Raw genomic sequence first — 27,285 nt, 5'->3', positions numbered from 1 at the left:
ACGTCCAATGTGACGTAACTTAACAAAGCAGGCAACGACAAAATGACAAAACGCAGACAAACTGTACAACACCACTTTATTGGAAACATGTACACACACACAAAAGTAACATGCATCTAATCGTCAGTTGTAATATACCTGGATCTATGCTTGTAAACAAAAACAATCTCCAAAAATGCACTTCAGATTGAGAACACAAGGTTGATGGTGAGAAACGAAACGCACACTGCAACATCCAGCCGAAAGCAAAGGTCAGCAGGCATTTATACGCATTATTATCAAGTATTTACAGCTCACAAGGGTGCAACTCTTTTTAATATTCGAGCATCATAACAACAATCCCCGGATGCAATACCTCTGATTTTATGATGCTCCTCCAATAAAGTGATGACTCATGAGGGACATCAACATGATTAATGTCAGCGCACAGCTGAGTGATAAAACAGATACAACACACAGACAGACCTCTCCATCTCATCAGCTCATTTCTGCCTGTGGAAGTTAGGATTCTATTGTCATATACACGAAATTTGACTTCTGCATTTGACCCATCCCTGTATACAGGGAGCAGTGGGCTGCCATTGATTGGCGCCCGGGGAGCCGGGGGGTTCAGTGTATTGCTCAGGTACACTTCGACACGTGACACGTCCCAGTCGGGGATCGAACAGTTGACCTTACGGTTCCCAGACGATATTGATATTAAAAAGCTCCTTCTGCTGGATTTAGATCCAACTACATGACGACTGTGGCGATACGACTTGACGCATCGTTGTGTGATGCTGCAGATATCATAACTGTACAATCTGTCTTTACTGCAGAGAGAGAGAGCGCCTGGCCTCTTTTATGATCCAACGTAGTAATTCATTTGCTGTTGATGTCACACGTTGTCCGTGTTTGGTTGTCTGGTATTCTGGCTCGAGTGCGTGCTGGCTTGCTGGGACCCTTTGAGGGTAACTTACATCTTTCCACCCTGGTCCCTGTTTGCTCATGTTTCTGGTGTCCAAGTAACACGACAGTCAGTTGCTAAACGAACTGTAATGTAATCGTCTCAGGCAACTCCTCACCGTCAATCAATTTCCACTGAAAGTGCTTGTTTCTACCGACAGGCTCAGACTGAACATCTTTTCACTTAATCACTAAGCTTTCTGTACTCCAACACGACAAAACTGACAACACCGGCACTTCTCTCTCCAACTCTCACAAACAGCTTTTATTTCTCTTTGGACTCCTTTACAGAATGTTGTCAGACACTTATAATCACAACCGGAGCCTGTCAGTAGCAACACACGACATGAATAGTGACGAGTTGCCAGATATGATTACATTAAAGCCTGTTTAGCGGCTCCCATCTGCAGCGTTCTCCCTTTAACACTGGAAAGAGTTTTAGTCACTTGGACACACAAACATGGGAAAAAAGAACCCACGTTGAAAGAATCAGAAGTTAGCCTTTAATGGAACTGAGCCATAGTTCATGTTGCAGTCAGAGTCTGCTGGTGTTAATGAGTGAATGAGGATGGTGTGTGATAAAGGGAGAAAGTGGTGAGCATGATGGGGCTGAATTAGTGCGCTGGTCGGAAAGACTAGAGAAGCGGTATACAAGTAAGTCCATTTAGCATTAGTCATCAGTGAGCCGCTCTGGTTCACTGTTGTATGGCCTGAATTAGCAGCCAGCTTCTATTTGTTCACGCTGGCCACGCTCCTTTTATTTCAACAGCTACTTCTATTCGAGGCTTTAAGGTATTCGGTTTAGGCAGACTCTGAGGTGAAGAATAAAAGGATCGGTTCACAAAATCAAACTAAAGAAAGAAAGAAACGTCGGGAGGCAGAAATCGCAGATTTGTCAACACATGGGCAAACGAAACAATGAAACATACCACACACATGTGTCTTCTCTCGTGATTCGAATGAACAAACCCTTTGAAGTTAAGCCGGGTTCACACTGGATAAAGAAGCACGGTGGAGCCATTCGGTCCGTCTGTATGTGATGTCAATGATCTCATTGGGGTCATGGTGAAAGATGCAGGCAGAGAGCAGAGAACAGCAGAGGAGCAGAGCCACTTGTTGACCGAGGAGATGTGTTTTGTGGTGTGTGCGTTTTTAGCTTCCAGACCAGTTAGAAAGTCGACAGAGTCTCATGTTTCAGACCAAACGTGACCGATGGCGGTCGATTGACAGCTGGATGAAGTCGCGTCGCGGAGAGACGGTCCACTGACTTGTCTCGTGAGTCTCTCACGTCTAGGACGTCCTGAGCAGGTTGCTGAAAACTGAGAACAGAGCGACAAAACGAATTCAAGAGAGTTCACTTCCTGCTGTGCACCTCTTAATGTCAGGCGGCTCACAGATCTGTTTTAAGGCAGCTATAACTGGATATGATATCAAATATAAAGCTCCCCTCATAGATCCTGTGCTGAGACATTGAACTGATCTCCTGAGGACAGTCTTTAAAAACACAATTCTTACGTTAGTATCGTACTATAGTATTGAGGTGATTGTACTTTATTTGATATAATACTTTGTACTATTGTACTTTTTACTGCATTACATTCATCTGAGACTAAAATATGGAGCTGTGGGATGGGAGTACTATCACCTCAATTCCATGTATGCATACGCATACATGGCCAATGAAGCTGATTCTGATTCTGAGTAATATGCTGAGAAAAAAACCTCACAAAACAAAACAAATAATAGAATACGACAATAAAATGAATACACAAGAACCCACCTTGGGGATCAGACTGAGTAACGTGGTGGCCTTTCCCGCTCTCTGGATCTGCACCTGCAGAAAGAATGTGTCATCAGTGTGATAACGGAGTCCTTGTATTTGTGAATCTGTCGGTTTCTTTCTATAGACGACGTTGTAGAAACATAGCGACCTCCTTGCAGCTTGAAGCAGAGCTTTTTCTTCTGGTAAGCTACGTAGCTGGTCACCGCTCCCAGCAGAGCGACGCCGATGGCGCTGGCGATGCCAGCAATCTTTCCAGGTCCAGCTTCTGCAGGACAGAACACACACACACACACACACACGTGTCAATTTCACGGGTTAATTGCTCCTGAGGTATAAAATAATTCACATGTATAAACTATACTTTTGAGGAAAAAAGACATATATGCTTTCTTTGAGAACATTTTCAAAAACAAGAATACAGATGTTGGTATATCCTTGTGTCTGATTGGCTATTCCTGCTCAGAGCGGACATGTGATGAGTCACGTGATCACTTGATCACTTTTGAATTGTTCTCTCCTCATGGTGAACTCATAGCATTCATTCTTTTAGTCGGACCGTCGTTCCTAACTGTGAACTGTCATAACCTCAGTTTGCCACAAGGTGGCGGTCAGTGACTTTAGATGCCAGATGTGCTTGTAACCAGCAGAGAGCTCCCAGAACACACTGTACCGGCAGTAAAACCAACACAGAGAATAAAAAGAGGGTTTAAAAGTGAACACACCCAAGCTCCAGGGCAGGGTGTGGCACGCACGCGCACACACACACACACACACACACACACACATTGAGTCATGAGGGAGAGGAGTGCCTTGTGGTGGTGCAGTGTGTTAAAACGGGGAGTCGCCTGGACAGAAAAAAGAAACACAGGACGCCTCCGGCCTCCAGTGTGACTAGCTGCTTGTAAATGCTGAGCATGTACACACACACTCACACTTTAGGGGGATCTTGATCCCCACATGGATCTCATACCGCCCATTTCAGTACTTTATGCGTTTGTTTTTATGAAAAAGAAAGTTTACAACACAGCACACATATCTGCATATGAATGATAGAGGATGATTATAAGCATCCTGTTATGTAACCTGTGGCTTAATGTTGCACACTGTAAGAAGAAGTCTTCCTCAGGGGCCCCCGAGGGCCTCAGGTCTGGGGACTGTGTGTGTGTGTGTGTGTGTGTGCGTTACTCTGTTGGTTCTGCAGATGATCACAAATCCAACACATTGTGAAGTGAGCGCTGACCGTTTCCACATGGGTTTTTATTCATTGTGCTTTATACATCTCGACTTTACATTGCAATCATTGTTACAAAATCCCATAAAGACTCGAAGCAAAAGTAAAAAAAAAAGATTCAACTACAAAGAACCCGCCAAAATAAATACGCTGAGCGTTACCAAAGACAAGACAGAGAACTACTCATGAGCTAAAGAGAGAAACATCATCTGATCCAATATCTAAAAGTGAAGTTAATCTGAGACAATGAGAGGACAAACACCTCGACATGCTGGAAATGTCAATGCTGAAGAATGTGAAGAATGTGAGCTGACTGCTGCTGACTGGAGGAGAGCAGCCGTGTTCTCACGGCCCACAACACTCATGCACAAAGACTTGATGCAAACATAACGTCAACGGAAATATATATTCTACAGCTTCAAGTCAACTCCATAACAGCTTCTACACATGAAGGCAAAACCGAGCATCAGAGTCACTGACTCATCAACTCAGACGCTTCAATCAATCAAATATATTCTATCGTCCGATAGTACCAGATCCACTCACACGTCAACAGAAACCATGCACCATATGAATATGTATGAGTCATGGCTCTGCTGGGTGGGGAGTGACAGAACAATGAGTGTGTGAACACGTCTAGCTACAGTCTAAGTCTGGAATAACAGGGATAAAGTCGACTATATCTTATTTCTCACAGCGCTACAGCGCTGACAATAGTTTATAGTCTTAGAGTCTTCATTTTCCAGTTCATGAGTGTCCATCACACGGAGGAAGCCAGAGGTCAAAGGGCACAGGAAGTGTGTACAGGGTTTCAAAATAAGATGAGAAATGAGAAGGAAAAAGAAGTATCCCGGTAGTATTCCTGACTTTCCAAACACCCTGCTATGTATTTTTCATCCAGGACCGAGAACAACCCTCAGACCCGAGAGCCAATCACAACTTAAAGGGAACATTCACCACCGTTAATGGCTCATCAGTGTTGATGGTATGGAAGCAGTTCATTCCTCAGTGCTTCATAGCTTCAAAGGACTACATTTACCATCAGCCCTGACTGGACCAGCACTTAAAAGGTGTCACGCGCTCCCTTTAAATGGACAGTGGCTCATTGCACAGCCTGCAGCAGATCCATGGCCCTCTCTAACAGAGGGGTCAACATCTGCTTTAAGTTGGACATCCACATATAGAATTCCTCGGGCATGTTAGCATTTAGCATCTTCAGGATTTGGCCCCACAGAAGGTCTGGATCTGCAACGACACACAATCGAAGCAGGGTTTTAGCCAGAGGAACCAGACCGGGGCTGCTAATGTGAAGAGCACTGAGCCAGCTATCAGTTCATCCTCAAAGACACCACTTATGTGAGGGGAAATGAAACAGAATGCAGCTGATCCAATAAGTGAAGTGATCCAGCTGACAATGCCCACGATTCAAATAAGAGTCTGACAAATGTACAGCGAGGTAAAGAGCGGCCGCTGCCTCCAGAGCCACAAGCAAATATGTGACGGCGGCATGTAAAACTAATAAAACAGCAACACAACAACTGTTGGTTCAGAGAACACAACTTCCTCTGGGAAAGGGGAAATGCCCAACAAGAACTCCAGGAGAGATCGGTCTGCAGGGAGACGTAATGATGCCCACACTGACACAAAGACAGGAAGTAGATCCACAAGAGCACAGAACCAGAGCAGACAGGGATTTACCTTGAGGCTGATCGGCTCCACCTGCGAGAAAGACACAACGCAAGTCAGTCTATGAGGACTAGGACGGCCAGATATTGTAGTGAGTGAGGCCTTTCTGCTCTTCAGTATTAACTGTAATATGTAGAATAAAAGACATGAGGATGAAACGTACCCTGATCATTGCCGGAGTCTGACGCTCCACCTGGATTCAAAAGACAGAAGGAGAAAAGTCAGTTAGACCTCAGGCTGAAGTGAAACTCTACGTATCTCTGTGTTGCACTGACTATAAATAGAAATAGACACAACAGATCAGTATTGCTGGCTGCAGTTAATAACAGGTTAGCATAGCTGCTCCTTCACCAACACCACGGAGCAGAATCTCATCTGAAAAGCAGCCATGTGGCTCCAATTAGGCTGGAGAGCCTGTGGGTTTCGATTTCCTTTTCCTTTCCCTGGTAGAGGAACTAGTTACTTCCATGCTCTGACTAAACTAGAGCACAGAGACACAAAACAAAGAACAACAGCGTCGGTACAGGACAGAAACAGAGAGCGCTTTCCATCGTCGTCTGAGCGATGCGGAATCTTAGAAGGATCAACAATAGGGCTGCATTGTGTACCTATAATACCCATGACTCATCATTTACTTACTATTCTTCTGAGTCATATATTGACATGGAAATCTGTGTGCCTGACCACCTTTTACTCTCTGTGGCCTTCATTTTGACTCATATACAAGTCCTGCACCTCTATGACAAAACAATGGAAAATATATACTCAACATGTCTCCAAGTGTCCACAAGGAGACACTTGTCCAACCAATGTTGGACAGAAATGGAGGCTCCACCTGCTACAGTTGAACAACCTGCTTTTCAACCGTGAGCTTCTGGATGTGTTGGGATACACAGTTAATCCTCCGACCGACAAATGAAACAACAGCACAGCTCTGACTGTGTAACATGCGTGTGCATGTGTGCTTTGTAGGACTGAGGCACATACCGTGGAAGCAGTTTCCTCCTCCTCCCTCCACATCTCTCTGTAACTCTTCACCACACTAACCGTGCTCGCTCTCCTTCAAGCAACCAGAGGCGATGGTTCAAAAAGTAGCACGAGACCCACAGAGAGAGAGTCACGTCTCCGTTTTGTCAGCATTACGGTGACATTTAATAAACGTTGTGCCGTTCTCTGGAGAAGGGTTTTCATATCAACATATGTATCTAGCACAGACACACACATATATATATATATATATATATCAGCATGTTAAAAGTACACTGGCGTGCCATGTTGGAGTAAACTCTGTGACAGCTGATCAGGCTGCTGGCTCCACAGTCATGACGGGGATAAAAAGAGCTGGTGGTGCTGATGTCTTACCTCCACCTGGGCGGCCTCCATCAGGCTTGTAGTCTCCACCGCTGACATCTTCTAAGTCGGAGAGATCAAAATTTCCTCCACCTTCAAGAAATGAACAACAGGATGTAAAACAAATCTCAAACAAATCACAAACTGTAGATTAGTGACTTCTACCAGTTACACTACGAACCACTTTCACAAGGACATTCATGAGGATATGGATAAACCTGCTGCTATATTTCCTCAGGGTTGAAATGACAGCAGACTCACCTCCTCCACTGTTTGGTGGCTTCACGGCAGGTTTATCAGGTTTGGAGTAGGGATCTGTGGGTACAAAGACGTTATCGACGTCAATCATTTAGTAAATACAGAAGTAGAGCAGGTGCATTAAAACGGAACACCGCCTAAATTAAGAATTCCAATGAATCGAAATGTCATATATGTATATCTAAAGGGTCTCTAATATGCAGCTGATGGCTACATATGTGATATATTGGGCTAAGAGCTAAAAGAGGCCAACGCTACATGTCGCAGACACTAAGGCTCAGCGGTTGATCCGTGCAGACGCATTGAATTCGAACATTTGGCTGCTTAGCTTTCATTCTTGGACAATAATAATACAAACAGGAAAGCATCAGCCATTAAAACTCCACACTGGGGAGACCTTCATTGTCGGGACCGAGAGCATCCTCCAGATCCAGTCCAAAGCCTCTTAGAATACACAAACACACAGCTTTCACTGATCAAATCATAACTCATCATCCTGTTGCATCTGTAGGCAAAAGCTTGTTTACGTAACTATATCAATGTGATTTTCATCAAGTTGATTTTGTGGCTTTTTTTGCTCTTATCTTGATAGTCAGCGCAGAGAGAGACAGGAAATGTGGGATAAGATGCTATCGGTGTGACACAGTATCGATATCAGCTCACCCACATACCCAAAACTATCTCCACGGCCCAAACCACGAGGGGCACGAGGGATGCCGTTAAACCTACCAGAATCTCCAGAACTTGGTTTCTTGGGTTTTGGAGTCGGAGGCTTTTCTGTGGAAAAAAGTATATTCATTTAGACTAGAACAACTAAACATCTGTATGACAACTATTCAGTCGGAAACACCCATAAAACTGGCATGACTGCTTCACAGCTCACACTGGCTCAAACAGCAGCTGACACGTTTTCAAGTTCAAGAGAGAACAGAACAGAAACACGGCAGCTTTAACCTGCTCAGTGTCATTTACCTGTTCCCAAAGCGACCGACAGGTCCAGCCCACCTGGAGGGGAAAGCAAGTAGAACACGTGAATTAGTCCAGACCAACCGTCTCATGCAAACTGAGCTACAAAACTACTTTTACTTCTTTGTAATTACAACCACATGAAGTACACTATCAACCTGGACGTAGCTCCACGAGATCAAGTGGTTATTTCATGAGTGTTTGTCTCTTTTGTTTTCACTTCCAGGTAATGTGGTTCAGGTAATGTGGTCCAGGTGTTGTGGTCCAGGTAATGTGGTCCAGGTGTTGTGGTCCAGGTAATGTGGTCCAGGTGTTGTGGTTCAGGTAATGTGGTCCAGGTAATGTGGTCCAGGTGTTGTGGTTCAGGTAATGTGGTCCAGGTAATGTGGTCCAGGTGTTTTGGTCCAGGTAATGTGGTCCAGGTGTTGTGGTTCAGGTAATGTGGTTCAGGTAATGTGGTCCAGGTAATGTGGTCCAGGTGTTTTGGTCCAGGTAATGTGGTCCAGGTGTTGTGGTTCAGGTAATGTGGTCCAGGTAATGTGGTCCAGGTGGACCCGTCTCAAACCTGTCTGGTCACTTGTGTGGTGTCCTAGGGCATTCCATTGTAAAGCTGTGTGAGGAGTGAACTGAAATACAACCCCGGGTATAAATATGTCCGGATGTTCCGTTTGACGGATTCTTTTAATAAAATAGGAAGTGCCTGCAAAACATTATATTTGTCCAATAACACTTCTTCCTTAACTATTGGATTTAAGGACATTGTGCAATACCTTGGTTTTTGTGCAAATACCTTTAGAACTAAAGACATTCCCATCAGCCTTGGCTGTGTGCAGTGCAAACATGGGACACGTCCCACAGTCATCATGGGTATGTAAAGGTTCAGATGTTAGCATTTAGCGCCACTGTGCCAAAGTACAGCCTCAGAGAGCTGCTAGCATGGCTGTAGCACCGTGTTGCTTGTCAGAGTCAGGGTCCCCTCCTTAACTCTGATCCCCTGCTCGGCTTGCTAACTTATAGTCTGATAGTAACAGATGGAACTCTGGGACAGGTAGAAGGATACAAACCATCACTGTCAGGCTTCACTGGGACCTTCGGCTGCTCTTTGGGCTTTGCAGGTGTTGGCTCTGAGGAACACAAAGCGTTACTATCTGACAGCCGGTTAACATTTCTACCCAGCAGCCCCACTGTTCCTCGTACCTCTACCCTTTAAGTACATATGGACCAAATACATCCACTAAATGTCCACTTACGAGCTTTTTCGAGTGCATTCACAGTCTTCATCGGTAGAAAGGGTTTGCTCAGTTGTGATGGAGATTGTTCGGACATGAGTGAAGCTTCATACTTAGGTCATGTCACGACAACTGATCCACCCCCCGAAGAAAACCATGAGATGTGAATGAAAGCTCTGGTAAAAAGTGGATTCTGAGGGTTTTCTTTACTTTCCTATTTGTTCATTGAAGTTGCTGTGTATTTGTTCAACACTATAAACACTCGACAGTGTACCATGTGACCCACAGCAACCCCTACCCGATAAGATTCACCTGGTCTGACCCAGGTCCAGGGTCAGGTTACCAACCACGTGGACCAGTGAAGGCTATACATAGATCATATAGTCACAGTGGGAATAGGGACATTAAAATGATGGCCGTAAAAACATTATATGTACTGTTTGTATATGTGGTTGTGAGAGTACTCAGAGTATTTGATCAAACAATACATCATTAATGAGGAAAATACAAATGACAGACTCTGGATAAGAACCTTATGAAACCCCATTCACACATCTGGAGTATCCACTGATTGTAAAATGTCCTGCTACAGAGAAAGTCACTCACCTGGATTGTCCAGAGCATCGTACAGGTTAAACCCTGTGTGAGGAAGACACGAGGAACATTGTTACAAACCAACAGTGGAACTCTGAACTGATCCACGGTCAGCGGCCGATCAGCCCTACTCAACACTCTGGGGTTTTCCCCTTCATAGTGGAAGCACATGTGTTCTGTGGTTGGGTGTTGTAAGAAGTGTATTGGTCGGCTCCTATGGCAACGCTGACTGACACACACGAGTCACTGAGACTAGCGAGTCGTTTCCCCCACAGAGAAGCAGATAACACTTTTGCCCAGGTGGCAGAAAAACATACTCACCCATACAAGTCTTACTTCAATGAATGAATGAATGAATGAATTTTATTTATATAGCGCTTTTCACAGACAGTACTATCACAAAGTGCTTAACAGAGCAGACATTTAAAAGCATAAAAAACACAATGTGACCCTACGGTCAATAAATTACATACACAGAGTGAATAAAAAATGTTAAAGAATAAAATAAAAATAAAATAAAAATGTAAAACAAATGTTAAGAGCAGGTCTAGGACATGGGTTTACTTTTACACAAACGCCAGCCTAAACAGGTGGGTTTTTAGCTGGCTTTTAAAAGTATCCACAGTATCTGCGAGGCGTAGAGTTGCAGGCAGAGCATTCCAGAGCCTCGGGGCCACTGCCTCAAAGGCTCGGTCACCACGGGTCTTAAATCGTGTGCGTGGGACTGACAGAAGACCTAGAGCATTTGACCTGAGAGTGCGGGCGGGTGAATAGGGGCGAAGTAGATCAGCTACATAAGTCGGAGCCTGACCATGAAGTGCTCTGTAAGTGATGGTGAGAATTTTGAAGTGTATCCGAGATGCTACAGGAAGCCAGTGGAGAGATCGGAGTACGGGGGTGATGTGAGACCGTCGGTTTGTCCTGGTGAGTAATCTGGCGGCAGCATTTTGGATGACCTGCAGACGGTTAAGAGCAGATACACTGAGTGATGTAAAAAGTGAGTTGCAGTAGTCAATGCGAGAGGAGATAAATGTGTGTATGATCATTTCTAATTCAGGCGTTGATAATACAGATCTCAGTTTACTGATATTTCTTAGATGGAAGAAACATGACCTGGACAGCTGCTTAACATGAGGGTCAAATGACATGGAGCGATCAAAGAAAATCCCAAGATTGCGCAGGTTGCAATGGGAAGCAGAGGAGAGAGGACTAATAATCTGCCTGATCATGGGGACAAACTCCTCTGGAGCAATAACTAGGACCTCCGTCTTAGAGTCGTTGAGTTGCAAGCAGTTTTCTGCCGTCCAGTCTCTGATGGCATTGACACAGTCCAGGAGCCTAGTTAATGTGAATGCCTCGCTGGGTTTGAATGACAGATGAAGTTGGATGTCGTCTGCATATAAGTGATAGGACACATTATAGCTTTTTATGATCGGTCCCAAAGGTAACAGATAAAGTGAAAATAACAGAGGCCCCAGAACCGAGCCCTGCGGTACACCACAAGACAGTGGAGAGGTAACAGACACAAAAGCACCCACAGAGACATTGAAACTTCTGTCACTGAGGTAAGATGTAATTCAATGTAAGATGTATTTCAATGGCTTATCTCTGATGCACACTCATACTCCATGTGTCCTGATACAAGCTTCACACGATCATTCAAACGCAGTTACACCAACATCAGATATGTACACGTGATCAGCGCTTCTTGAAGCAGCTCGCAGCAGCTAAAATGAAGTGTTTCTACGGTGAAGCAGCTGTGCAAGAAAAAGTGAAATTGAATGGAATGAATTCACTCATTGTGGTCTCTACGTACTTTAGGCTAAAAAGACAACAAAGGAAGTAATTGCTTCCAACAAAACAGCAAAATACAACCAAAGAACACAACATAGAACGTTCCCCACAGAACAGAACGCTCAACTATTGCCAACATGATTCAGCTTTTTGATATCTTTTAAACTTTTTGAACTGCAGCAATTTAACTTTTATGATTTTTCAGCCATTTTCTGACTTCATAATGGGTGTGTATTGCGCAGCTTAGAGTGCGTGATGTCACCGCTAGAGTGAAGAGCAGCTTGAGATTCTTGTGGAAAAAACATTTGTATTTTGCCACTGTGTCCACAATCTTCACTCTTCATGCATAATTTCTGGATGTAGAAGTAGCTAATATTGTCCTTGTCGGAGAAAAATTACTGTGGAATCCCACAGATTTCCACATTTGACACAGAAGCCGTTAATTGAGAGGAAAACCAACTTTCTGCTCCATAGAGACCAATATTAAATTTTGCTTCAAAAACATCTTCCACAGAACACGGTACCCCATTTCTAGATCGCCAGTTAAGCCACATTTTTTACACTACAGACACAATTTTTACAGGATCTGTTCTTCAACTCATTCTTCCCCTCAATTATTAATATCGGAGCAATAGGAGCTACGGTTATGGGAGTTTTGATGATTTGTTTAAGAGGTGTTTTCCTGTTTTATCTCCATGAAATGGCTTCAGGCACACAGGTGTTTGCGATTGAGCCAATTAGTGATGTTGATAAACACACAGACTCACAGACACACGCGCACATACACTCCTCTCCCTCTCTCTCTCTGTGTCTCATACAGTCATTCAGGTCTTAGGGATCTTTAGAGGTCTTTCCCCCCTCCTCTACCCCCCCCCCCCCACACACACACACCCCATTTCAAAATAAAAGCCCCAGAGAGTGAATTCTAACTGAACTGCTTGTGATGAAGCCTGTCATTTAATAACCTCTGTTTATGTATCAAACATGATGATTATGTCTCCTCTCCCCCTCCCTCCCCCACCCAGTCCCACCCTTTCAAAATAAAAGCCTCATGGATTAACTGTATTTAAACGTTTCGCTCAAAATTAGGCTTTTTTGTTGAAATAATGAATGCTCTTACTAATACTGCGACAACTACTACTGCTGCTAATATTTCTACTATTACCACTACTACTACAACTTTTGCTGTTGCTACTATTACTACTACTGCTACTGCTATTACTGCTACCATAAATAGTATTACTACCACTACTGCTATTACTACCACTACCACTACTATTATTACTGATACCACAACTGCTAATACTGCTATTCCTGCTACTACCAGTACTAATAACCAGTACTAATACTACTACAGCTATTAGTACGACTGCTGATACTACTACTTCTACTACTTCTTCTAATTACAAATACTTCGACGACAACTTCTACTACTACTACAAATATCACTACTGCTACAACTAGTACTTATTCAAATGCTACTCATACTTATACTGCGAATAATACTTCTACTACTACTGCAACAAATATCACTACTGCTGGAATTCTTTTAAGCTACAGAAACCGTTCGAATATCAAAATGTTCAGCTCTTTCAGGAGAGGGGTGACATAACTTCACATTTGTAATCTTTCAACTTTTTGAATCATTCAGCTTTTTGCAATTTTTTTAAAATTGGATATCTATTTTCAGCAATGTTTTTGAGATTCATTTCAGCTTTCAGCATTCCAACGCATTTTCAGCAGGAAATGCATTTTCTAGTTCATATTTAATATATGTATTTATTATTTTTTTGTGACTAACACCAGTTTGCCTGCAGACTATTTCAGGTCAGTTGAAGTCATTTACATGTAATATATTCCTTTTTCTTTCTACCATTATGTTTATCATGTTCCACGTGCTATTCCAGAACAAATTACCAAAAATAAATCTTACACCGATTTTACAGATGTGGAATCTCTGCAACACATCAGCATCCATCTTGATTGAGCTACAAAATCTGGGTCGAACCTCCTTCAACCAGACCAACGTGCCAACTGCTTGTCATGTGCGTGCCTGTGGTTCTCTAGCAGCCCTCGTCCTTGCCTCAACAGGAAGCAGAGGCTCTGAGCATTTGTTCTTCATCTGGAAGAAGCTTTGCTGTGGTTTCAGTCTGTAAGATGAGTTACAGTGGACCCACTGCTATTTTGTCAGTTTTACTTTTCTACATGTATCCTTACTTCACGGTAATGACTTAATCAACACTATTCAGCTCTTTAGACACAAGCGTATTCGTGGACACTGATGTCTCGTAACAAGGCCTAAACATAGACTGTATACAAGCAGTGGACCATTTTGTCCGTCGGCATCTTGTTTTTTTGCAACCAGAAGAGGGTGGAGCTAAGTACAGCCAAACCAAAATGTTACAATTAACTTCTATGAATGGAAAACACAGTGAAAGGGTTAAAGTTGTAAGACAAAAGCATGGACAACACCCAGACAATGCGGTGTAAGCGGGCTGTCAATCACAAGGTGGCCCCGCCCTAAAGCATCCCCTGCTTTATGGTCTGTTTGACTCTAAATGGACCATAATGTACGAAATGAACATCATGCTGTGTTGAAGAAGACTTGAAACTAGAGATTGAGACCATAAACTCATGTTTACAATGTTTACTGAGGTAATAAATCAAGAGAGAAGTAGAGTCATTTTCTCATAGACTTCTATACGACCAGAGGAGTCCCCCCTGGTGGACACTAGAGAGAATGCAGCTTTAACACACTTCCACATTGGCTTCACTTTTCAGAACCGGAGGTTGCCACCTGGGCCTGGCCCACAGTCAGTGTCAGATCAGGGGAACTATTTATTTACGGCCCGGTGTTGTCATGTTGAAACAGGAAAAGGCCTGCCCAAACCCACTGCCACAAATTTGGAAAAAAAACACAAAATTGTATTCTGTAACATTAAGATTTCCCTGAAGAAGGACGAGGAGCCTTGTCCAAACCATTAATAACCATGTTCCAGTGTACCGTTCAGCTGTAAAATGAGAAAGCAGTCAAGTCGAAAACCAAACGCCTGGAACGACCTCATCTCATCATCTCATCCTAATAAAATCATTTGTAAACATGCAGATTTACAGTTAATACATTCGCACAGTTAACTGAATAAATAAAGTATGAAAAATACTTTTTGTAATCTTGGTGTGCCACTGATAACCACATGGCTGCTGTTTTTGTGGCAACTTATATAAATAAGTAAAAAAGGTTCAACTTTGTAGCCTCTGTCCGGCTAATATGTCAAATGTCCTGCTAGAAACACACTCCAACAGCAGGAATACTATTAAAAGAGTTTCCGTGCGTCACTTTAGAAGACAAACCCCTAAAATACATAACGCCATAAGCATAATTACACGCGCTACCGTTGCTGGTAATAATCCCAATAGTGCTCTTACCTTCTTCCGTTAACGTTCCAGTAACGAGTAGAAGGAGTAACGCAATCCTCAAACACAACTCCATGGCGGCTGTAACGTTACTTTCCTGTAATCAGCAAACTTAGCTTATTGCTGTGAACTTGGTCTCCGTGCGTCGCTTCAGCGGGTATTTGTGGACTGTGTCCCGGACTGAACAGCAGCCCTCCCCCGGTGTCCTGTTACAGTCTGTCGGTGTGAGTCAACTTCTCCAGACCGGGTGTGGCCACCTCATCAGAAGGGCGGCTCATATTTATTTTTTAAAAACACATGTGACTTTATTTAATGAGACAAACATAGATACAGATAAAAAAAAAAAACTATTTAAGGCTTCCAACTTTTTACTGAAATAGTTCGGTTCCGCTCAAATGCGTTCATTTCACGCCACTGCGGTCAAGTCAGAACTCAGGTGCTATAAAAATGTTTTTTCTCAATAATTCCACACAATGACTAATACTGTACCAAGCATATATTTCATAGTAAAAGTCAGACATTTTAACTGAGGAAACGTCTAATAAATGAATATTTGAGGTGCTATAAAAACTATTTTCTCAATAAGTCCAGACAATTACTGACATACATGTGTTGAGGACATCGTTGACTCCACCCATATTCAAAATTAGACATTTTTACTGTCCTAATTAAGAGATATTTAAAATTAAAACTCATACATTTGAATTGAGAAAATATCTAATAAATGGATATTTGAAGTGTAATAAAAGGTATTTTCTCAATAAACCCAGACAATGAGAAAACATTGAAAAATTTGCCATTTGAAGATACAAATTCAGTTCAGAGTTTTTGCTTCATAAAATATCTTAATGTATGTGTTGAGGACATCGTTGACTCCGCCCATGCTGAAAATGTGACATTTTTACTGTCCTAATTAAACGACGTTTCAGGCAGAGAGGAGGCCAAAAGTGGATTTTGTGAAAGTAAACATAGTTTCAAAGATTTTCTTCAGAAAAGTGGCTCAGGACAGTTGCTTTCACAGTCTGATGTCATTTTCATGAATATCTGCAGCGTTCAGCACTTTACTGGCATTATCACTTTTTTATGCTCTTTTAAGAGATATTTCAAATGAAAACTCATATATTTGAATCGAGAAAATATCTAATAAATGAATATTTACTCATGATGTGATGAGCAGGACTTCAGGGTATGTGGCTGTCTTAACTTTTTATTCGAAAGGTATATTTCACCTTTTTATTCCTAAGGAGAGGTTATTACTTGCTCCTTGTTTTTGGCAAAACAGCTTCAATAAGCACAATAAAATAAATGCTTGATGAATGCACCAGTCCCAATACTCACACTGCAGTCTTGAGCACTTAGGTGTTTGTTCATGTGACGGTCAGAAAATAGGAGGGAAGTTATTCCAAACCATTTAACTCACACTCATGCATGCTTTATGTCCCACAGTCTCCTGCGTCATATCAGTCCAGTTGTTGGCTGAATAGTCCAGTTATGGTTATTGTACCTTCTGTGAATTAAGTAAAATCAGAAAGAAACCATTGAAAATGATATATGTCCCACATGTACAGTAGACCTACCTTTGCTTTATTCATTGTACTTCGTACGTTCGTTTGAATTATTTTTCTCTTTCAGTCATCCGATTGTAATACTTTGGCTGATCCTACTTATTTATTCCAACAAATCATCTGAAAACCTCTGAATCGTGTGATGTATACAGTATTTGTATTTGTGTAATGGCCTCATTCATCAAGTCTGTCTGCATCACCATCTACAGTCTACAAATCACTCATTTGAAGCGATGATTGGCACATGTTAACCAAATAATATCACGCTTATACAAATGAACAAACACACAAGTCCGCCATTCACGATCCTCTTTATTGATCCTCCACCGAGCTCGTCACGGTGCCCGGATGTTCTGGAGACCTCCGTCTCACAGCTCGCTGCACGCTGAGTCATCAGTTGTGCGTTTACAATGCAGTAGGTTAGTGTTGGCATTCATGATATAACATATAAATGGCATCAGTTGTGTAATGATCAGTAAAAAGCATGAAGAGGTGCAGGCGTATTGAGGGAGGTGTGATCATCCAACAAGTCACATCTGAAAACACAAGCGAGGTTCAGTGAGTGAGTCTGTGGACCGTTGAAGCCCGTGAAAGGTTCCAGTTCACAGAGGGGAAGAGAATGGCACTCGCACAGGTCGTCCTGAGTCTCACGCTTAACGCGCGTTATAGAAGCGAGAAGAGGGAGCCCTCTGCTTCAGCAGCAGCTTTTGATTCTCAAGGATCTCGTTCAGTTTTTCAACAACAAATCGCTGGCAGACTGAGGAAGAGTTCAGAAAGATGTCATTTAATGCATACTGGTTTATTACATGTCTATAACACAGCTCAAGTATGGTCAAATACACAATACTTCTTCATAACTGCTGGTCACGCACTGACTGCAAAGGTCGTAGTGCCCATTGTTGTAATAATGTTCTCATAATGCATATAATCATTGTTATAATTTACTATAACGTGTTCATCTAAAGTGAAAAAATATGAATTCTACAACAGTGTACATTTACTTTTTGAATTTTAAATTTGAGTGAACAGCATTTATAAAGAATTATGATCCTGGACCTTATGAGTCATTTTTATAAATGCTTCATTATGCGCATGGTTATTGGTGTGAAGAATTATGAACATTTATGATAATTATACAGTGGTATATAATATGTACACGGGCGTCATAAACAGTGTTACCAAAATAAAATATGATTTTAATAATGATGTAATAATGTGTAGATAAACAGGCATGTAACAGGAGGTTTGGACTCACTTCCTCCACTGTCAGCAGGTTGCTCAGCTGTGGAACAAGAACATCGGACGAAACATTAGTGGTCAGGAAGCATTTTGCCAGATGCCTGTAGAGCTGCATCCATATACACATGTGATCATGGTTGATGTGATCTATTTACAACATTTTATATTTACATTAAAATTGATTTCTCTTCATGGCTGTTGACAGCATTTTCAGATTTTTGGAGTTATGCAAAGAGATATCCAAAGTAAATACCTTTGACTCAAATATGTCAACAAAATGAAACAATTCATTTTTAATACAAATAAATATTCAAATATTATTTGTATTATTAATACAAATAATAATTGAAAAACTATAAAATAGTTCAAACGTAAAGTAAAAGCACATAATGTACAATATGTCATGTCAAATTTAACAGGAAGGAAATATAAAGCGTAAACCAGACGGAGACCTTTACCTGGACGCAGAGCATCTTCCAGCTTGAATCCAGAGTCATCTGGAACGAAGAACATTTTACATTCACAGATAATCGTCTTCTTGATTATTCCATACATGTTGACGTTTACTCAGTTTTGATGTTCCTCTAGTAAATATTGAGGTCAAACGTGATATATGTTGATGTGTCAGTGCTGTGTGAACAGCTTGTTCTGCTGCCCCCAAGTGGCCAAACACTCATCCTCCAACACAAGAATAAACTACTAAAAAACAACCGTCATAGCAAAATGTTGAAATTACTATTGAAAAAGCAGTAATTAAAGCAAAAACGGGAAACAATAAGGGTTGATTATAATCAATATTTGGTATTTATTATTGCTATGTTTACTTAGGTCAATATTAGTCGAACCTGAGAAACTCTTTTAAAAGTTTAATATCACAGAGTCAGTACCTGGATGAAGAGCGTCAGCCAGGTCGAATCCGAAGCCATCTAAAAAAAAATGCAAAATGTCAAATTGAAGAAAAATGAAAATAAAAAGTGTATTTACTCATACGTATTATTGGTGTTACGCTGTTTCACCTGCTACAGCAGGTGTGGGTTTAGCAGCTGCTCCTGTAAGATAGAGAGGCATGAATAGAAGGACTCACTGTCCTCACTAGTTCTCCTTGTTTGGAGAACAAGGTAAAGCAAATGCAACCCCAGCATATATGGCCTGATGAAATATTACAGCTATCCATATGAACATCCTGCTAAGTGTTAGCTTGCACTGACGCTGCTCACCTTTGCGATTGAAAAAGCCACTCAGTCCTGATTGAGAAAGACATGAAGAGTCACGACCAAACACCAGATTAACAACCATTCAGAGATCCTCTCCCTGCTTCAGTGACAGCCGCCAACATTTAGTCATGATGTCATTGTTATTGGAAAACTCAGGGTGAGTGTGCTTAAGCACGTGATGTTGGTCTGGGATAAAAGGCGCAGAACAAATATTCAACATTGAACAAATACAGTGATGAAGTAACTTTGGCTTTCTTTTCTGTGCTGATAAACAATTACTACGTTGACAATATGTGAGCTATGTATTCCCCACAATAGAGAAGATGTGAGCAGTGCGTCTGGCCTTTGAACACTCACCACTAAAACGCTTCGGTCGCTGAGCAGCTGCTTCACGGTGGAGATCTGTGAGCACAGAAACATCAAGTGCATCAATTAGTAGAACAACTGAGAATACAAGTTCCTGTTTGCTGACTGTTGCATTTGTTGTGTAGTTTATCATGTCCATCCTGGCTACAGTTTATATGAAAGATCATGAAATGTCTTCTTGTGAATGTATTATTGCTGATGTATAAAGCATTCATACATGAACAACTCATTTCTGTATTTGCCTTATGAGCAGATATTTAAAGATTTAGATATCTTGCATCAGGGACACAAAAATTGTGACACATGGCCGGATTATAAACTCCGACCCAGGCCGTCTGTGTGGCAATGAGTCTGTGGTGATTTCATCATTACTGATGTGTTAGACGCACCACTGAAACACAAGTAAAGCCTGAAGCAGCAACAGGTCTAATGTGGTGGAGTCCCTGTTGAGCTGGACTCAACCTGACTGGGCCAGTGGAGGTATGTTCGGTTCAAAGAATCCACTAGATGTCGCCGTGTCTTTACGAAGTCTCCTCAGTCCGCCCCTGTGTATATACTGTATATATACTACTAATGTTTAGTAGTAAGTAAATGTAATGTACTACTAAAGGTAATGATGCCAAAGCAAAACCTATGAACATCCACTGTTATATGTAATGTCGTTCCATTAGATGTTTGATCAAATCGAACTACTATTGTAGATTTTTTCAAAGTCACCTGTGGTAAATGTCTAGAATACATAGGTGTAAAAGTAATTGTTGTTACTATTGCCCCCTCATTTTTTTTGTCAGGAAATAAAAAAGTGAATATTTTAGTTGGCAGTAATAAAAGCCTGGGACGCTTTGTGTGAGGGAGTGGTGCTGGGATTACACCACAGTATTACACCACAGGTGTAATACTTGGGCGGCAGCAGAAATGGTGCAATGCTGAGGTGTCTGATGTGCTCATCTGTCAGTATCAGCCTCAGAAAGCCACCAGTCCTCCGCCTCATTACAGAGACCTGACTCAACCTCACGGTTGGGCCTTTTAGATCAGTGATTCTCAACTGGTGGGTCAGGGACCCGTTTTCAGTGGGTCGCGGACCCTCTTTTCAGTGGGCCTTTGCCTGACAAAAAAAAAAGTTGTGATTTTATTTTGAAGGGCATTTTTTATGCAGCAGAAATTATTCCAGCATTTATGGCACTTGTTCAGCGGTGCAGGAAAAACACCGACCAATGCGTTGTGAATCACATCACGTGATGCAGCTCAGCCAATCGAGTATTCTGACAAGTTTCCTGACTCAGTGAGATGTTCACACACCGTGACACACGGGGAGAGACGAGGACACAGAGAGCAGAGCAGGACTGTTGAAGTGTGAGATGTGAAAGTCAAATCATAGGACGATCTCCAAAAGAGAAAAAAGTCCAGAGAGACCAGAGACATTAGACTCTGACTGGACAGACTCACACTAATTTCTCTTTTTGGAAGATGAGAAAAATATAATATTGTGGCTTTTTCACTTCACCCTGAATGAACTGAGTTCAAAGCTGTAGGGCAATTCAGTGAAAATAATTTTTCTGAATTGAATTTCGTTACGTAATTAATTTTTTAATCAAGCTGTTATTTTACTTGAAATGAGAAGAACATTTATTTATGTATTTCGATGTATTATTTATAATCCATCCAGTTACATTTGAAAAATGAGAATAATATTTGTTAAAATATAATTGATGTGTACTTTCTTTAATTGATTTGACAGTTGTTTACTACACAGAGACGTTACTACTACTAGACGTCTTGAATATAGATATACCCAAATTATATATTTATACATATGGGTCCCAGCTTGTCATGAAGGGGTGATGGTGGGTCCCGCAGCCAGACCAGTTGAGAACCACTGTTTTAGATCATGCATATATTCCCCACATTAACATGGACAGGCCCGACTTCCTCTGTCCACTGAGTGTTTCATTAAGATCTACTTGTATGATTCTGAACAGGCCACTCACCATTATCATTGGGGGCTTCGGAGAGGTCCGATCCTGTAAGATGAGGAACACATCAGGTTATCATGAGTAGCACCAGTCGGAGCGACAGGAAAACAGTCTCCAACAGAATTCCCCCATGTTTTAGTGACCTTTGTTAGAAGCTACAGTGACCAGCTGCTTTTGGTCATTACTGAGCTTCAAATATTGGAAATATTGGAGCGCCTTGTAGCCGAGCGGTCGATTCCGGCCTTCTTCTCTAAAACAAAGTGTGCACTGTTTGTGAGATGATGTGTCTTCAGCGGAGAAGTCATCCAATGATGCACTTTGAGTCAAACTCCAAACTCCTGACATGTGCTTTAAAGATCAAACAAGCATAGTTGAACACCAACGAACACTTATCATCCACATGTCTCCTCATGTCTTGTGTTTTATTCCGATTTGATTTCACCTCCTTTGTTCTTATCTTCTCTCAGGGAATGAAGATCCGGTCAAAGGATTATCGGAAACATGGACGAGAGGTTCTGACCCAGAACCCAGGTTCTGGCCCACCTCGTCCCACTCGTGATAAGACCATTAACCAGTACAAGTGTCAGTCTGGAAAACCACAGCTTAGCTCTCCTAACTGATGGTTATTTTGTTCAGTATCTTACCTTTTGCAGTCACTGTTCCAGTAACCAGAAGTAGAAGGACAGCGAGCCTCAAACCAGACTTCATTTTCACTGTATCTGTCCTCTCGCAGCAGCACAGCACTGTAGACGAGCTGTACCTGCACACCAGACTCCTGCCTTTTAAAGAGCAGATGGGTGTGGAGCTCTGAAGGAGACCTTACGAAAGATATATTGCAAAATACTTTTCTTAACGAACCTGACGAAAACAGAATAATTAGTGGTATGACTCCCATCAGTAATGACTTCTGTCAGCCTCCCTGTGGTCACTTTACACCTCTTGTGTTATGATTCATCATTATCATGTAATATTCAGTAATGTGCGTGTCATCTTTTTCCAGTTTATCTGTTCATTCTTTATTTCTTTGAAATTCATATAGCACTTTTCCAAATCAATAAAAATGAGCTAAACAATAATAAAGTATGTAACTAAAACACTTAACTGAGTACATCCCATGTCCTTCAGGAGCAGCTAACTGTTAACTTCTATATTTACCCAGCATCCATTGCAATGGGCGTGTTGGTCTCAGCTGATGAAAATGCCTCTTGACAGAATTGGCCTTTAACCTGGTATATATATATACATCTCAGCTCACTTTTCCAACATGTAATCATAAAAAATAATTGAATTCTTTGGTTTCAAGTGTGATTTTGGGGGGCACTGATTTTTCAGAAAAGGAATGACAGAAAAAAAAGGTGGGAGGTGTATGGAGCTAAATCCAGGTCAAAAGTTCCGTTCACTTGAAAAAAAAATGTGAACCTGAAAGTCCAAAAATACAGCAATGTATTCAAAATAAAAATAAGTGAATGAAAAGTTTTTTTGGGTTGAATATAATTTTGATTCAGTTCTGGAATTTTTTCGAATACATTTTTTTTTTCAGTTTTCACATTCATATATATTTTGATATTTGAGTTCTTATATTTTTCAGTTTCAGATTTTATATTTTCAGATTCAAATCTTTTTTTTTTGGGTTTCAAATCTTTTTTTCACGTTCAGGTTTTTTTTTCAGTTCAGGTTTTTTTTTCAGTTCAGGTCGTTTTTTTCAGTTCAGACTTTTGACCCAGATCTAACGTGGGGGGCGTGGTATCAACTGAGAGGGGCGTGTCATCATGAGTGACAGCATAACAACGAGGGCTGAGGAGTTCCTCAACCACGTTGCCTTCAGGTAACGTGGGCACCGCGAGAATTATGATTAAACACTTTCTATTCACCATATTCACGTGATTGAAAGTTAAAAAAATGACGCTAGTGCCAAAATTCTGTTTAGCAAGCTGTTTTAGCCTCTACTTGGGACGAATCACAGTAAAAGAGCAATAAACTATGCCATATTGGGCCGTTCAACTACCACACTTAATGTCTGACGTTTCGCACTTCCACACACCACTGTGAACGCAGCGTAGTATCCTTGTGATGGCGTCCACTCCACCTGGACCGCCTGCTGGCGCCAGCGCGCAGGGAAGAAATCGAATACATTTTTTTACAGATACTAGAAATTATCCTAAATATTACAATGATGATTGTAAGATAGCGTCATACATAAAGGGAGACGATTTATTTAAGTGGGGATTTCGCCAAAGCTATAAATTAAGCAACTAGCTGAATGCTGTTAGCTTGTGTTTGTGAATTGTTCCCTCCTTACACTGACCAGCTCAAGTCCTTCAATGTGTGTTGTCTTTCGTAACAGAATGTCGACTATAATTCGACAGTGGCTGCAGCTGCACAGAGCCTTATAAATGTGCTCGCACAGAACCTCTCTCAGGGACAGCAAGAGCAAGGAAGAACGCAGCAAGAGCCATCATCTTCTGTAGAACAGGACATGGCCAGGTTTTAGTTTTTATGGAATTTCATTTTTCATGTTAATTTAATGGTAGTTTGACAAGTTCATATGTATATTCATCATATTTTAATCAAATTGTTTTTTTTAAATCATGTAGATCTTTCCCTGGGTTTTTCACAAGAAAAGTTAACCGTGGAAAGCGAATGATGCCGAGTCTAAAGACCTGTGGCACAGCATCCACAAAGACCTGGAGGCCTTTTAGTTTCTATGCATACCTGTTGAACATTAATGCAGAGACAACCCCAACCTCCTCTGAAGAGTTTGACCTTGCCCAGGCAGGACTTGGAAAAAGACATCTCAACATGTACAGGGATATGGGCCATGAAGAGGTATTTCATAAAGAAAACGTACTAGTTACAAATTGCACAATTGTTTATATTTGAAACATGCAACTTCATCCTCGTGTTTGGCTTTTCTTCAAGCATGTAGACATCACTTAGTCCCTATGTTATTGTTCTTTTAGTTCTTCAGACGACTACAAGATGAGTATCCTAAGATGCAGGGGCTGACAGGAGGATGGCTACTCTACAAGGCTGCAGGTAGAGAAAACTTGTTATATAAATTCCATTGTAATACATTGCCATTCAAATAAGTAACCCAAACAAACACAACTGATCTAAACAATGTTGCATTTACAGGTGGGCAGGGTAAAAGGAGACTGATAATGATTCCTCCTGATTCTCATGGATACACTGGGACCCTAATTCGCAGTGTTACAGGGTCAGGGAGAAACGCCCTGTTTATTGTGCCTCTGCAACATGAGTTTGATGTAAATCCATTACCTCCAGATGCCATTGAATTCAAAAGTATGCCAAAAGCACAATGCCAAACGTGCAAAGTGAGTTTCCCTTTGCAGATTTTGGCCCTCCATGTTCAAGAGTTAGTTTAGTTCATTTTAGTAATGTGTATTGATAATCTAAATCTGCAAAGTAACCAGTAACTAAAGCTCTCAATGAATGTTGTGGAGTAAAACGTACAAGATTTCCCTCTGAAATAGTTGAGTAGAAGTATAAAGTAGCATGGAATGCAAATACTGAAGTAAAGTAAAAGTACTTTTAAATAGTACTTAAGTGAAGTTAGTAAATGAAATTAGTTACACTCCACAACTGCATAGACATTATACATACAAATGAGAATTGTTTTTCCTAAACCTCTAGTTCTTAATGAGAACTTTTACAAAGGCCAATCTATATCTCCATTCTATGTAAAAAGACTTAATGTTAACACAGAATGCCATTTATAACCATTGTGGTTGGCCGAAATAGTCGAATATCTCTAAACCTCAGGAAATCACACACATTTGATTACATTTGTTTTGGATCAGCTGTTCTTCTGTGACCGAGAGTACCTCTGTTTATTTCACTTCTTTAAATCTAAAGACCTGCATTGCAGTAAAAAAGGAAAACTACATTTTAAACTGTCGCATAACTTTATTTTTTTCTTCTCTTTGCTTCATAGCTGAAGATCATGAAGAGGACGAAGACGGCCCACGGTCCATCACACCTGCAAGGTTTCTGCAGTGGATCACGGGCCAAGGTCACATCCCACTTCTCCCATCCGAGAAGAAGGATTTTGCTGTGATGCTCAGATTTAACCACGACTGCAGTGCAGACTTTGGGCATCACAGCATCTGTTACCCTATCGTCTCAGCATGTACAAAGACAATTGCACTACCCGTACGACATATGAGGTCATATGTCGAGTTCAAAAAGGTTATGATGGAGGCTTTTCATCTCGGGCAGGAATTTCACAATGTGTAGACAATTGTCTCTCTCTACCCTCCATTTTTTTTTTTTTTGCCTCCGTTCATGTTTAGCAAAAACTGCTGTTTTAATACTCTCATGTTCTGAGAAAAGAAATGTATTTAATTGTAATATTTAAAAATACTTGTTTTGAAAAATGAGTTCCGTACACACAAAAATTGTGTTGACTGTTTATAAAAGAGAACAAAATGTTAAGGTTTGGAATTAAAAAAAAGATTTTATACGATTTATTCTTCTTTTTCTTTTTACATGTGGCTTCACTGTTGCCAGTCACAACAAATACAAATTTAAAACACATTCATTGTATACTTGTTAAAGGGGTAAAACCCTTGAAACACAACGTTTGCATTTATGATACATGAGTTAGTACACAGTTCAATACAGCTAAATAAATGTCTCGCCGTAGGACTCAGATGGTCTAGCAACATCAATAGCGGCCCTAAGGCGTGCCATATCCTCCTCACATAGGGGACATGCAATGGGTGGAAGAATCACTCCAGAACTGGTCGCATTTTGCTCACTGGCACTGTGCAGCTGCAGCCACTGTCGAATTATAGTCGACATTCTGTTACGAAAGACAACACACATTGAAGGACTTGAGCTGGTCAGTGTAAGGAGGGAACAATTCACAAACACAAGCTAACAGCATTCAGCTAGTTGCTTCATTTCTAGCTTTGGCGAAATCCCCACTTAAATAAATCTTCTCCCTTTATGTATGACGCTATCTTACAATCATCATTGTAATATTTAGGATAATTTCTAGTATCTGTAAAAAAATGTATTCGATTTCTTACCTGCGCGCTGGCGCCAGCAGGCGGTCCAGGTGGAGCGGACGCCATCGCTGCGTTCACAGTGATGTGTGGAAGTGCGAAATGTCAGATATTAAGTGTGGTAGTTGAACGGCCCAATATGGCATAGTTTATTGCTCTTTTACTGTGATTCGTCCCAAGTAGAGGCTAAAACAGCTTGCTAAACAGAATTTTGGCACTAGCGTCATTTTTTAAACTTTCAATCACGTGAATATGGTGTATAGAAAGTGTTGAATCATAATTCTCGCGGTGCCCACGTTACCTGAAGGCAACGTGGTTGAGGAACTCCTCAGCCCTCGTTGTTATGCTGTCACTCATGATGACACGCCCCTCTCAGTTGATACCACGCCCCCCACGTTAGATCTGGGTCAAAAGTCTGAACTGAAAAAAACGACCTGAACTGAAAAAAAAACCTGAACGTGAAAAAAAGATTTGAAACCCAAAAAAAAAAGATTTGAATCTGAAAATATAAAATCTGAAACTGAAAAATATAAGAACTCAAATATCAAAATATATATGAACGTGAAAACTGAAAAAAAAAATGTATTCGAAAAAATTCCAGAACTGAATCAAAATTATATTCAACCCAAAAAAACTTTTCATTCACTT

At 41.2% G+C, this 27,285-nt stretch overlaps 1 protein-coding gene across 2 annotated transcripts; it reads right to left on the bottom strand.

Annotated features, from left to right (window-relative positions):
* Nucleotides 1-59: 59 nt before the first annotated feature.
* On the bottom strand, nucleotides 60-15,443 carry cd99 (CD99 molecule). 2 transcript variants are annotated; one of them, XM_079296549.1, is made up of 12 exons: nucleotides 15,263-15,443; nucleotides 10,055-10,087; nucleotides 9,284-9,343; nucleotides 8,226-8,258; nucleotides 7,983-8,030; nucleotides 7,257-7,310; nucleotides 7,008-7,088; nucleotides 5,809-5,838; nucleotides 5,658-5,678; nucleotides 2,877-2,993; nucleotides 2,726-2,779; nucleotides 60-2,264 (listed from the first exon to the last, which is right to left on the bottom strand). In XM_079296549.1, exons 1-12 carry the CDS (start codon nucleotides 15,324-15,326, stop codon nucleotides 2,236-2,238), a joined length of 624 nt encoding a protein of 207 aa, XP_079152675.1. In that variant the 5' UTR covers nucleotides 15,327-15,443; the 3' UTR covers nucleotides 60-2,235. The 2 variants fall into 2 exon arrangements, with proteins under 2 accessions (XP_079152675.1, XP_079152676.1); XM_079296550.1 differs by lacking the exons at nucleotides 60-2,264; nucleotides 2,726-2,779; nucleotides 2,877-2,993 and adding an exon at nucleotides 3,060-5,204.
* Between the last annotated feature and the right edge of the window lie 11,842 nt (nucleotides 15,444-27,285).

This window comes from Melanostigma gelatinosum, assembly GCF_949748355.1.
Source record: "Melanostigma gelatinosum genome assembly, chromosome: 24".
Taxonomy (NCBI): domain Eukaryota; kingdom Metazoa; phylum Chordata; class Actinopteri; order Perciformes; family Zoarcidae; genus Melanostigma; species Melanostigma gelatinosum.
The sequence above is the reverse complement of the archived record's forward strand: the minus strand, read 5'-3'. Positions and strand labels throughout refer to the sequence as shown.